General features: G+C 38.8%; 1 protein-coding gene across 8 annotated transcripts in view; it reads left to right on the forward strand.

Annotated features, from left to right (window-relative positions):
* The window catches only part of STAU2 (staufen double-stranded RNA binding protein 2), a 171,899-nt gene extending 157,859 nt beyond the window's left edge, over window positions 1–14,040 (forward strand). For 6 of the 8 annotated variants that reach the window (XM_068932499.1, XM_068932495.1, XM_068932494.1 and 3 more), the window contains 2 exons: window positions 11,993–12,081; window positions 12,932–14,040. In XM_068932499.1, the coding sequence (XP_068788600.1) occupies window positions 11,993–12,081; window positions 12,932–13,025 (183 nt within the window). In that variant the 3' untranslated portion in view covers window positions 13,026–14,040. Of the gene's footprint in view, window positions 1–11,746; window positions 12,082–12,931 lie in introns of all 8 variants that reach the window. The other 2 variants (XR_011139188.1, XR_011139187.1) reach the window with 1 other exon arrangement.
* The last annotated feature ends 541 nt before the right edge of the window (window positions 14,041–14,581 follow it).

The raw sequence follows: 14,581 nt of genomic DNA on the forward strand, positions 1-14,581 counted from the left end.
TTTTCCTTTTGTTGTCTCATGATCATATAGCTCTTTAAAAATCATTGATCTGTCTGGATATTTTAGCAGTTTCCAAAATAAATAAATAAATAAGTAGCAGGAGGGCAGGAGAGAATTTAAGTTGTTACAACTGGGCAGTTTTCTAGAAACTTTCTTTAACACAAGCTGTGGGGGGGGTGGGGGGGAGGCAGTATTTCCTGCCTCTGAAAGATGTGGTCTGAGCTGAGCCCACATTTCCAAACAGTTGGAGAGTGGCAAAAAAAGATGATCTACTTACTGTTATTTGAAGCAAAAATAAAAAAATTCTGAAAGTATACAAGTGATTATGGCAAAATAAACCCAAAATTGACAGCTGCACAAACAGCACTTGCCCAGCAGTGGTAGTCAGTCGCTAGGAATGCCCAGTTTCCCATCACGTTAGTAAGAATTTATAATTAATAGCACATTTGGGATCTCTTCTGTAATGATACCACAATTTAGTCAGCTAACCTGCTTATGGAGGAGATAAAGGAGACAGGGCAGAAATTCAGAGACTCACTTTGCTGAGTATATTATCTCAATTGCAGTATGAAACTAAGACAGACAGCATTTTCCAGAACCAGATCCTCCACTGGTTTAAAAGCCGTGGTTCTGAAAGGTGAGATACTCTTTCTTTAAAAGATGTGACGCCCTTCAACCCTGATAAACTTCCCAAAAAGATGAGGAAAATCTGTACCACACAGGATGTGCTCAGCACATTGAGGGATTGAGTTAGTAATGTCCCCGATAATTGTGGATACCTCATTGTAGGAGTCAGTTTTTATTTAAATTTTTAATAGGAGCATACACATCTGTCTTTATACCCAGCAGCTTTTCTGGCCCACAAGAAGTCCTCTGTGAGTTTCCCCAACTGAGCTCAGTGGGATCTCTGTCAGCTGCAAGATTTATGTCATCTTTTTCAGTCCTGAGAACTGTTCCTTAAGCTTTTCACATCTGGATTTAATTGGAAAGACATTAAAAGACATTAAGTGTGCTGGAAAAGCATATTTTAGAGAAGATCTTTATAGACACTTCCATTAAAGGAGCTGATGGTTATAGGTTAAAATGGTATGAGGACAAGCCATCAACAGTTAGCAAGGACAAATTTACATTACTAACTGCTTCATATGAGAAGTCCGGCCTTTAGCTCTTGGGCCTGATTCTGATCTCACTTAAATCAACTTCAATTAAGAGAAAAATAACAGTTAATGCAGTATAAAAATAGTGTGAGATCAGAATCAAAAACTTTTGTCTGTCTGTGCTTTGGAAGCACTCAAATTTCTACAGTAAATTTCTCAAATTGCGCGCAGTGTATAGTAAATGTAACACTGTTAGCTGCCAGTCTAGATTTGATACTTTGTGGTACATACATGCACACTGTAAAATGAGATTTGTAGAATTAAGAGGGTGATTGGTCATTAGTGCTTTCAGGGTGGAAGTTTCGTTCTCGGAATGGCTATATACAGGCCACAGGAGTAGAGTTACACAGAAGCCACGACACAATACAGTTTAGTAAGTGGGTTTCATTAGGGGCTTTGTAATGCAAGGATCTACAACCCTAAACTCCCCCTTTGTTCAAGCTGTACTTGAATAATCCAATGGGTAGTCCTTTGCCTTAAGTGTAATCTATTACTTTTGTTTTCAAATTGGAGTTTCTGGTCGTGTTTAGCCTGACACGCACTTAAAATCCAAGGTAATCAGCTCAGTAGGAGAGAATAAACATTCTTTTGTTTTAAAATTACTAAAAACAAGGAATTTGATATTTAGGAAATTGCTCCTGTTTCTAAAGCGAAGAGTACAGTCTTTAGCTATAGTAACTTGTCAAACTTTTAAGTAAAGAATAAAAAAAGGTTATATTTGTAAAACATTGTAAAAAGAAGGCTTCTTAGAACATTTCAGCAAAACAAATGATTTTGTTAGAGGTTCTCAGCTGCCCTCTTCTCTTGAGTGGTTCCTTTTCACCACTAGTTCCTGAAAAGTGTTTAACAGTAATGGGAAGATTACAATGTGCTGGGTGGTAGTGACAGGAATAAGGCACTTGAATTAATGTCAGGGCTGCAGTGTAGACTGTGGTTTTATTTTCTATCATTAAATACTATTTCCTATTCAGAATATCCCAGTGTCTATCTTAGGCTATGATGAAGTGCACATGAATTAGTAAAGCTGTATGCTTTGAAGCTAATTCTTTTTTTTTTGTTGCTTGACCTTGGGCCAGTAATTTATGTGGTCATGCACTCTCTTCACTTCAGTTTCATTCTCTTTAAAAGCAGAAATAGTAAAGCCATCTCTGCTCCTTAGTGCCATTTTGTCTCATGAAGAATGTGGTACTTGCAAGTAGAAGTGCAAAGTAGTGAGTGTGTTTTACAGGTTCAGTTTATTTTATATGGAAGAGTAAGCATGTTGAAGAGCACTGAGTGATATTTGGTGGCTTGAATTTTGTTATATGCAAGTTTTGGTGTGGAACTTCTCTGAGGATTCTTAAAAATATTTTAATACTTTAATTTTGACCACTCTGCATTGACAGTTGCCTAAAAAAGCTCTCAAGTAGCAGAGAAATTGCTTATATCTTGTTTTACTACAACATGGTTTGGAGATAATTACTTTGTTAAAACAGCTCTGGCCATGTCTACACTACTGCTAATGGTCAGGGCCTATTCCCTGACCTTGAGGATAAATGGCAAGATCTTTGCTTCCTTTATATACTGCTAGCCATGTTGTAAAAGCTGTGGTAGTGATATTAAAAAAGGCCAGACTAGTGAAGAGGATTGGCTATTGCAGTCTATTTTAGAAGTCATCACCACATCTTACACAGCTAAGAGCTTTAGTCCACCTATCTAAAATCAGGAGATCAAAATCTCCTGCAATATATATATAGGGTTAATGACAGTCAAGATGCAAATATATAGCAGTGCAGAATTTGATTTGTTGAAATGCCTATAAATAAATAACTAAACCAAAGTGTTCTGAGAACACAGCTGACAAGGATATTTTCCAGCCATTAGTGATGAAAGAGACAGTGATTCATGGCCTTTCTTTCCTGCTAGTGCAGGATTTTGCCTGAGGATATACATTCTCCTGTGTTCAGTTTTAGCTTTAAAGCCACATTTCTTAAAATTTCCTATAATCTGCAGCTTCACACCCATGCTTGAGTGCTGTCCGGACTGTATGATTAAAACCTCTGCCTACCTATCCAACTATTAGCCATCTAAATGCTATCATTTGGAGGTCTCTAATTAATGAAAATGTCTATATTATTTAGACATCTACATTCTTCTGAAAGTTAGTGTTTGAATGGCTTTTGACTGGGAATACAAAACTGCAAAAAAGATTAATTTACAAATTGGGCCCTATGCATCTTCCAAGGTGGGCTTGCTTTTTCCAGGGAATGACTAAGTGTTTATCAACATAGTAAGAGCATCTAGAGAAACAAGTTAGAACACAGACAAGCTCCCCAAAATGTTTTATGAACTGTATGATGTTTGTAAATTGTTTCTGCTGGGTGGCTCTCTGGTGAAATTCTTTAGTATATGGTGTAAATGCTTAGGAATTTTATTTTAAATTGTTTTCTGCATCTTACTAAGTAAGCTACAGTGATCCATTATTCTTTCTGTCTTTGCTCGTTCAATTTCAACAATTATGAGGTTGACAAAATTGAGGTTTTGAGTTTAGAAAGCAGTGGAGGCTGAGTAGGAATATGTGTCAGATGCAAGGTTTTAGAAGACAATATTTTCCAAAGCACTAAAGTTAAATGCAACCCTCTTAAAAGTGATTATGTTGATAGCTTTCAAAAATGTTTCTCCTCACAGTTAAGAATAAGTAAGAGGGAGGAGTCTGAGAAGATACAGATTTAAGAACTTTTTTCTGAGTCTCTTACAAATTTTTGAGCTATCCTTTCCTCTCTTATTTCCATCTGCAAGTAAGAATGAAACCTAAACTTGGCAAACAGACTACCCTCTTCATGCTGGATTAATCTTTTAGGTTAGTATTAAGTTTGGTCCTCAGTATTATTGCTCAGCTACTCCTCATACAAAAACATACCTTTTAAAGCTTATTTTAAAAATGAGGTGCTTTATTTTTTCTCATTATGACCATAAACTCTTGAATCATGATAAAAGCAATAGAATAGTTTCACCTCAAATGATCATTCAGCTGTTTCTTAGGCTTTAAGATAACGCCTCACCGTTCATTACTTCTGGAATTATTGCGTAGTCACAAGAATGAATGTCATGTTTCTAGTGTGCTTGTTCATATGCTAAAATAAGTCAATGCAAAACTGATTCTCTGTATTGGTGACTCAACCAGTCCTATTACTTAAATAGATTGTTGAAGGAGAAAATCTGCAGAAATAAAATACTGTATTGAAGAGAGTCTTTTGCTCCGTCTACCTTTTGGAATATTGAGAGGTGTGGGGGAATTCAAACCGTGGAGATGTGTGTCCAGTAAAACTACGTGAAAGAAGGTCACGTGCATGCTGCTGTTGATAGAAACTCTACTTAATATCTTGGGAAAATTGATCAAGAACAGTTAATCCTTACTTTAGGATTATCCCCAGAAAGCTGGCAAGCTCAGGCTCTATGTGGATTATGTGTCATGTAAATGCTGGCTGCATCAGTTGCCTGGGGGTAGCATTAAGTAGTAGGTGGGACTTTTTCAGAAGTGTTCTAAGCTACATCCATGAATCATCCATCATTCCTTGTTTGAAGATATGGGACTCCTATCCCCCAACCCCCTTTTCTTGACAGGTGCAATCAGCAGCCTTAATTTTAGTGCCTGTCAATCAGGTGACTATTCCCTTGTGTAGAGATTAATCAGTTTGGAAAATACTATTTCCATGTAAACTACATGAGTTAATCAGATTATAGCCCTGTGTTTTTTATGCGTAGCATAAACTGTGTGAGGAAAGGGCGTAAAGTCATTTAATTAAGGTTTACATTGTGCAGTGTGAAAAGCCTTTCTGAAATTTAATTTTTAAACAGATGTTAACATTGATTCACATGAAATCTAATCAACTGAGGGAAACAGTGCATTGTGAGGAAAGTGGCAAAAACTCCTGGCAAAAGTTATTGCTTGTGATACAGTAAATTCAGTTATAACAGAAGCTGTGGGGAAAAGGGATTTGTTCACAGTATCCATCACATAATTCCTGTTTAGTTTATATGTTGCCAGCCTGGTAAATTTGGGAGGATTAAATAGATATGCTAAGGAGTCAAATCTTAGCTATTTTGTGTGTATGTATGTAAGGCCACACAAGCATATATATCTTCTCTTTGTGCATTCGTGTGTGCGTGCAATTTTGGATGTGGACAAGTTAAGGCAAGGTGGAGGCTTGGTCAAAAATTTATTCATCGAGGGAAGGCAAAAACAATCAAAAAGAACAAAATTGTAATACGTACAAATTTAAATAGTTGCTTAGCTTTGGGACAGTAATACGTCCTCAAACTCACCTCTACAGCTGTGATATTGTTGGGGTTTTTTCAAATAGCCTTTAGATGTGAAATTTAAATCTACATATTAAAAAGTCATGAAGTGCCTCTCATTACTGATGCAGACAGCTCTGCCTCAATGTTCTTGCACAGATGGTATTGCCTTTTGAGGCCTCAACTGTCTGGGAAGGGCAGAGAAGCTGTGCTTTGGGGTGTCTCTTTTCTCTTAGCTTAGAGAACAGATGATTGCTGGGTGTTTGTAAATCCACTTGCTAACACCATTGCTGTGGGCAGAAATAGATTCTGAGTCTCCAGTTTTGTTTGTGCATTAACCATGCTGTTGTATAGGCTTTTGGCTTGTAAGTGAAATCAGGGACTGGACCTAGATCTGCCTGTCGTTTTAACTGGGCACACAAGTATTTTCTGAAGCCTAAACTCAGGCATAGCCTGAGTCTGGTTCACATACATGGCATGTGGCTACAGGCAGTATGGTCACAGTGAACCATTTGACTCTGCTAACTCAACCTTGAACTTGGACCCAGCTACTGAAGACAGTGAGTTCTTTACCTGCATGGCCTAACTCCGGGCATTGACTTAATACAGTTTTGCACCAAAGCTGTTTCTAATCGTATTTTTATGCCTTCAGAAAGCACTGATTATGGCCAAACTGAAAATATATATTTTTAGGAACTTAAGAAACTGAAGTTTGGAGACATCTCCCCAGTGAATTAACAATGTCAAGCAGTGTATTTATTAGGAATGTCTCAGACCTCCTTAATAAAGTCAACTGGAAGGGCCACAGAGAACAGCAAAATTTTATTATTTTGAGTTTCATGGAATAATCTGAAATGGAATATAGTTTTAAGAGGAAAAACACAAACCACATACTGTGCTAAAACAAATGTCAAACCTTTATCATGAGGATGTGAGCTTAAATATGCATGGGCTAGTGTAGTGCTTGACTGCTGTTCTTGCTAAAAGAATGATCTAATGTTTCTAGATTGCCATTGCAAGACGCTTAATCCCCAGAGCGGGAAACAGGAAGAATATTCACAAGTTTCAATGCTATTTACTAATTGCTAATTGACTTGAGGAAAGCTAAAAAAATGACTGGAAACATCCATCCCCATCCTGATACACACACATACTAAGAATGGAAATGGCAGCCAAGACAAACAACGAGCAGTGCGGTGCATCCTGTTGGCATCGTATTTTTGGCACTGCTGTAGCTACATAGAAAACAAGTGATACAAGAAATGTGTAAGGACATCTGTTCTGTAACCTATGGGGCTTCACTCACAAAACAGTTGTAAAATCTTCTGGGGGAGAGAAATATTTCTCTATATCTGTGCAGATGCTCTATTGTAAGAAAAATATCAATGGAAGGAAGTGTTGAGCCTTTACAAGAGGAAATTGTTCACCAGATTCACTGTCAAATGTTCCATTCTTTTCTTTCCTTTTCATTTAACCTAAGTTATCTGCCATTCACAAGTTGTATTTAAGCCAAGTGGTGTAAACCTGTTGGGAGGAATAGAATTGAATCATGGATAAATTAGCCTAATGTCTCCTTGTAACTCTTCTTCACTGCAGATTACTCAGATTCTGTGTCACTCTGCTGACTATTCAGGGCACAGCCTCCCAGCTACCAGCTTCCTTCCTAAATCTAGCATCTTCATATCTGTTTAGAGGCATGAAGGGGTGAGGAGAATCATTAAAGACATCTATTAAGGTCCAGAGTACTGTTTACTTATGAGCGTCTCTCAGCTTCTCTCAGCTGCTGATCCTTCCAAACATAAGCAAGCTGTGGAAGAACCAGAAGAAAGAAAAGCAGGAGCTTTTAAGATAATGTAAGCCCCCCTCTACCTTTCATGTATGGCCCTTCAGTCATGTTCAGTTAAGGAATATTTTAAAAAGGAAAGAAACTTTCCCAAAATTCAAATGTTGTTGTAAAAAGCCAAGAGATAAGACGTTAGTCTTCCCTCACAGATATCTTACGGGAAGAGAGACATATTTCCATGCAAAAGGAATCATATACATAAACCTGAAACACATGAGGAGAATGGAAAGTAAAGAGGGGCTGTAAGGTGCAGGAGTTTAGGAGGACTTGGGGAAGGAAAGTTTGCCTCTGGAAGCTGAGAGCAGTTGGGGTTCTTGGATGGGAGAGAATTTAGGAGCAGGAAAAAGTAGGGGCCTAGGTGTGGGGGGATTTGTGGAGAAGTAGAGATGAGTTCCTCTGCTGTTAAATAAGTTGGAGCTTTAAGGTGGCTAGTAAGGAGTGGAAGACGAGGGACTCTGCATTGGCTTAGGAAGGATATGGGACTGAGGCAGAAGATGCTAGGGCGTGGGGACTCTGCAGTGAGAAGCTTGAGCTTTTGAAAGGATTGTAATCTTCCAGAGCAGCAAAGGTGAGAAACCAGGCAATGAGAGATGATATACAAGGCGGCTCTTCAACACTGCTCACACAAACATCCTTACACCTCTAACTGGAAGATCAGGGATACAGGCACAGGACTGCTTTCCTGCCACTCCCCTCTTCTGATACTTGGTTTCAGAAATATGATAGTTTTGAGGTCTTACATCATGCATGGGTTTGGGAAGGGCATAGCTGGAAGAGGGTGTGATGGAGAAGTTAGACTGCACTGTATAACAAGCATTCGGATTTGAAAGTTGTGATGGCATTAAACAGTGCTTATAATTACACACCTTATCGTTACACAGCTTCATTTTGTATACTTCCTCTACATGTTCCGTATTTGCATCCTTGACATCAATATAGTAATGATCCATGTTTACAGACAAGAGAGTTCATTTTTATATTGCAGTACTTCTTCCACTGCTGTTTGTTAGAAGAGCAGTTGTGAGCTGTTTCTGTTGAAATACTGGCTCATATTCCTTTAGGATGTTCTGAAGTAGTTTTCCTGGAAAGCAAGCTTGGAAGCTGCTCTGCAATTTGTGTGGTATGCTTTGCAATAGCCAATTCTATGAGTAAACTAGTAGTAAGTAACGAAAGTACTCATATTCAGAGGAATTCCATAAAGGAATTAAGAAGTTTGGGTTGGTTCAATTCCTCTGCTGATGATCTGTGGATGTTAGTGACCGCTGGTCAAGATCAGACTGTTCTGCACATCATATGATGAACCTGTGATCTAATCGTGCGTTATTTGGCACTTCTTATTACTTACTATGATCAGGACCTCATTGTGCTAGCCACCGTACAGACAAATATCTTGAACAAACAGTTCTTCCACAAAAAGTTTACAATTCATGCATCAGATCAGGAAGCTAGAAGCAGATACGAAAAAAGCAAACGAGGTGGGTTCAAGAAATAGATGAAGTAGCAATAAAACTGTGTAGGAGTAGCGGATGTCTCAGCCTACTTTTCTCCTCACGGTGCTACCTGGTAATGGTTTTTAGACTGCCTTACATAAGAAATAAATGAGAGGGTGATCATTTTACTGATGTTCATTAGGAAAAACAGGCAAGAGAGGAAGGGAGAATATAAGCAGCCAATGCCTGTGTTGTTGTCAGAGACAAAGCTGAAAGTTAAGAGAAAATTAGCAGAATGTGTCCTTAAATATACGGAACAAGATTTAGAACGCCTGTTTTAGGCAGTCAACCTAGGCTTTAAGTTGCTTAAGACTTAGGTGCCTCACTTCAGTAGGATGTGAGTGTCTCAAGTGGTCTGAAAGTAAATTATTCAGGAGTACAGGACATGGGATTTCACATACCTACCCCTGCTTGGCTCTCCACCTCCATCCTCTGTGCCCATTAAGCCAGCTTAAAAATACATATATTGGCATATATATTTTAATTTGGCAGGGTATTTTTAAGCTAAATTTATTCTCTAACCTGTTTCCCAGCCTGACAATCGGTTGTGTTGGCCCAGCTAAGGGAGCAGGATGTCATGGGGCAGACATGGGAACAAACAGTATGAGAGCAGCAAGAATTAAATTAGTCTGAAAACGACATATTATGAAACCACAGCCTAGATGTCTAGACTTGATATAAGGCCAGTAGCTAGGTGCCTCCAAAAGGTGATCAGGAAAGCCTGTGCTCTGAGCTGAGGAAAGCTTAGAGAGAGGGAAGGAGGCAGGAGACAGTAACACAGACCAGCTGGCCTCCTTGCCCTGTCCAGTAGCTCTAGAGCCTGGCTCAGGACTAGACATTCAGAGCCTGGTGCCTTGTTGAGCAGGATCACCCATTTTAAAGTGGTGGAGACTGCACACACCTGCTGTATGTTTCTGGATAGATTTAATTCTGTCAGTTGATGTTGAACCACTCTACCCAGGCATGGGACCAGGTGAAAGTCAGCAAGATAGCTTGACTCTCTATCTGAAAGCACATAGCTTTTATTTATTTTTTTGGGGGGGGGGAAGGGATACTTGCCTGCCAGTCCCTACCCCGTGAATTGGTTGGTTCTGATTGTTGCTCATCCATGACTAACTAAAGTAAAATAGAGAAGCAGACCTGTACAAGGGAGCACAGGAACCCAGATCTCTTTCCTTCCTCACTTGCTGAGCAGTTTTTATATTGTGATGAAAAGGAGCCCAAGGAGAGGAATAGAAGGGAGAAATTAGGATGAAGAAAAGTGTAGCATTACTACAGCAAGCAGGTGAGTTAAAAGGAGAGTGGACAAAAAACCTTGTTGCCACTGGGAGAAATTTGGATTGAACAAACCTGTTGATTTTTGCTGTGCAGACAAGATGCAGAACGGAAAGGCAGATGGTGATCAGAGCTTGTAGGGGTTGAGAATACACATCTGAAATTATGAGGGACACTAGAGGTGGTAGAAGAAGAGCTGTCTTGTAAGAAAATGCAAATACATCCAAATGTCAAGAAAAACAGGAGAAAAGAGGAAGGAGATTGGGGAGCCCAGTGGGTGATGGAAGTGATAGATCCTAGAACAGGAGAAGTTACTGAGTGAAACAGGCTCAGCACTTTTGAGACAAACCATACGTGGAAAAAAGGAAACAAGAAAGATATGGCGGCAGGAATTCTGAGAGGAAGGGAAAAATTATCAGTGGATGGGAAGAAGGAGCAAGTAGAGAGCAGAGTAGCCATCAGATACAGGAGGCCCGGAAGACATGGCAAAGGGAAAGTGGACAGGCAAGTAACGGTGATAGTCTGAGCAAGACATTTTGAGAAATGTGTAGCTTTATATTTGCTTGCTAGGACAAAAAAACATAAAACCTCACAGACTAGAAAGATTCCACCTTTGTCGATTACGGATGTTGAGTGCCTTCCGAAGCTTTAGAAACTAGTCATTGTTATAGACAAATCTGGGATACATGGCCTTTTAGTCTAGGGCAGTCTCGCAATTCTTGTGCTGTTATTTATCTTGCCAAAATACACATTGTCTAATAATGAAAAGGAGCTGTTGAGAGAATCCAGACAGAGCATTACTATGAAAGCAAATCTAGTACTTCACTACAGTGGCAGCTCCCGTTATGGACAGTATCCCGGTTGCCCAAGAAGAATGGGAAATGGAAATGGAAACACAGGTTCTTTCTGTAGTGTCAATTAAAAAGAGAGCAACGCCCACATTTCTAAAAGGTGCTTGTTGGGCTGGCCATGAAAAGCAATGCTAGAAGACCTGCAGTCAGTTCCAGTGTTTGTGGTGTTACCTTCTATGATAATGTCAGTGAAAAGTTACCTGTTTTTTTTTTTTTTTTTTTGCTGTGATTAATCCTAAGTGCAACTTAGGTGGGAGGGATTAAATAGAAAAACCTATTTTTCAGTTTTGCTTTTAATTTCACCTTTGAGACAGAACTGACCTTTACCGTTTTACTACGGTAGGTGTGTTTTTGAAGGGAGACATGTGGTATCTGAGAGTTTCATAATCACACTTTGCTAAATTAATTATGAAAAATCATTTGTCTATTGCCAAAGCAGTTAGGTGAGAGAAGAACAATTTGCTTCACTGAACTAAAGCAGGACTCGTGAAGAGGAGAGAGAAGCTGCTCTATAAAGAATGCAATTATGCAGAAAAATCTGAGCTGTAAAATTGATCATTCTTTTGCTGATGCTCTATGATCCTGTATTGGCTCACCCTGTTTAACACACTTGATTGAACTCTGTATAAGATGCCAGTCTACTGGATTGTTTGAGACCTAGCCTTGGCCCGTTGGTACTGTCCTACTGACCCTCTTCCTGTTACTCACAACTTTTGTGATCATCCAGAAGACAGAATCCTTCCATAGGAGCTCCGTGAAGCGTAGGCTCTAGGAAAGCACGTGAGGAGGCTAGAGAGACTTTGTAGACCAGAGAAGCAAGAATCCTAAAACTGTATCTTATTCTTCGTCTAGGTAATGCAGCTTTCATTAACATGAATGGAAGTCACTCGCATGCCCAGGAAGATGAAGATATCCTCAAACCTGTGCCCAAACACAGCTGTTTATCATGGCACTGTTATGCAGCTTCTTTATTAGCTTTGTAGTCTAAATGGCCTGGAAATACAGCAAATGATTTAAAAGTAAAATACCCACCTTCCTTCACTTGGTGTTAATATTGTTGTGTTAGCGGGGGTTTTTGACAGCTCATTTTTTCTTTAGGCAGCGTTAAGTGCCTTGAAACAGTTTTCAGAACAAGGACTGGATCCAGTGGAAGGGGCTATGAAAGTGGAAAACGGATCACTTGAAAAGTAAGTACCTTTTAAATCCTCTGCATTTTAATGCCTGTGTGGCATGGTAGATAAGAAATGTTAATTAAGAGCTTAGCTGCCCTTTTAAACCTGTGCAAAAAAATTTCCTTTGGAATTTACATAAAATTTTTCACAATTTGAGAGCATAAACAGGATTTCAGGTTTAGCTTTACAAGTAGTATTAAGTAATGAACTATTAGGCAGTCAGTCCTCCTATGGAAATGCTAAAGAGAAGGATTTTCTTTTTATTTTATGGATTCTCTGTAATTAGCATAGCATGATTTTTGTCAAATGTGTTACAGCACGTGATATCTCCTGTAAATGGCTATCTGCCTGTAAGTCCTTATGTCTGCAGGATGAATTTTACCTTAGAGAATTTAAAAGTAGGTTAAAATCTCTGTCAGATCTTAAAAACCTGTATGTGGAGCGTTAGTTTTAAGTAGCAGACAATAGATCCAGGTTTCGCGCTGGATTTTCAGTAATTTCAAAAAGCAGGATTATCTTCAGAACCTAGTATAGATTTTTTTCCAGTTGTTAGTCTGCTTAAGTAAAAAGGTAACCTTCTCTTACTAAATAAATTAGGAAGTAATAGAATAAGAGAAAAAAGACTGTAAGTGGCATTTGGAATTTTCAAAGGACATATTGTATTTTTTTTATAAACTAATTTAATCAGAAACATTTTCCATATGATCTCATCAGCCTAGTATTTGAACATAAATATTGTTATTTCACTTTAAAATGTTACCTTCCATAGTGACCTTTGAATCTCATGTGCCATCTGCTAATAAACATGTCTTAAAGATGTGCAACCCTGGACCTTACCACTCTTGTTAATGTATTAATCTTTCAGACAAGTCAAGCATCTGGGAGAGAAAGCAGACAATAAACAGACTAACTCAGGCACCATTGCTCAGGACTGCAAGGATTCAAAGGCTGTCGTCTAGGAGCTTCCCAGCGCCCACGGCTGCCACTGCATCCTTATAAACCTGTCAACACGCAATAGGGTGTATGTGTACAAGGAAATGGATGACTAATACCATTATTTGAGTCTTATGTGAAGACAACACTATTCTAACACAAGAGATAGTATACATGGTACTGTTTATTCAACTGCGGAAAAAAACAGAATCGAACATTTCCCTTAGAGCCTGAGATCAGAGCATAACTCAGTTGCCCAGAGGCAGAAGAAATCTGATCATGTTACTGGAGGTTAAAATAACAACTAATTAAAAAAAAGTGTTAGATAAAAAAGGGAAATTTTAAAACTGATTAATATTGAGGAAAACAAGTCAGCATTGGTTCAGTTATACAATTTTTTCGTAGTGTAGTTTAAGTTCAGCTTACTGTTTTTTAAATAATGCTTGAATATTTTAAAAATAACCAATGACAGTGCTGTGAGAATTGTAGTTGTTGTCTTCATATATAGTCATACAGCTTATCTTTTTATGCAGACATTATGCATTCTTCATTCTATATGAATATGTATGACTTTAAGATGCACTACTCAGAGTTGTATGCAAACAGAAGTTTAAATCATGACAAGTATTTGCTTAACATGAACAGATGTTAGTTACGATCAGTCTCAGTATACTCCAGGAAAAGCAGATATGGTATTTGATTTTCCTTGCCATAATCAATTAAAGAGGCGTCTTGCCTCCAAGCAACATTTTCCCCCTTCAATTCTGCTCTCTGTTGTGTGAAGCACATCTACACCCCATTCTGTGTGTTGTATCAACCCACCGTTTGCATCAACTGAGTGTTTTTAATCTCTGCATTCTGACCAAGAGCAAAAGATGGGATTGCAATGTTATCTAGCCAAGGAAGGAAAACTGTCGATGTAAAGATCGTTCTTTTGTAAAAGGAGTAGCAGCAGAGATAAGACCTGCGGCTGCGCTCTGTACCAGCATATTCGTTCGAGTGTGTGGCCAAATGCAGTAAAACCACATCAGTTCATGTGTACGATGACAGTGTCGTCTCTTTCTTTATCATCCACGCTTAGACAACTCAGAAAATGGATTGAAAAAAAGAATTTCAAACTAAGGAATGACTGGCCAAAATGCCAAAACCAGGGTTCAGCGTACCTTTCTCTATGAGTCCACCTTCTACAAGCTTATTATGTTAAAGCAGTCATACTGATATTTAAGTCATTTATTTATCTTAAATACAACTATTTATTTTAAGCCTTATGCGATAAACACATAAGGCAGCTACCAACTGCACAGCAGTTGTGACAACATTGCACAAGATTTTAGCATGTAAACCAGAGATCACAACCCAGGTGACTCACTCAGGTAAACAGACAAAGAGCAATGTACGGAAATGGTGCAAGCTACAGTGGAATTGATTCACCTCTGTGAAAGTCTTTCAGGGCAACATCTATCATGCTTTTACAGGGTGAGTGGTTGCTAAAAATTCTAAGTCGGTTTTTCTCAGGGGTATGATTCACTCTCCTCCCAACAGATTAAGAGCCTTTGTGCTCAGAGCTTGCAGTTTATCTAGG

Source organism: Struthio camelus, chromosome 2 (assembly GCF_040807025.1).
Source record: "Struthio camelus isolate bStrCam1 chromosome 2, bStrCam1.hap1, whole genome shotgun sequence".
Lineage (NCBI taxonomy): Eukaryota > Metazoa > Chordata > Aves > Struthioniformes > Struthionidae > Struthio > Struthio camelus.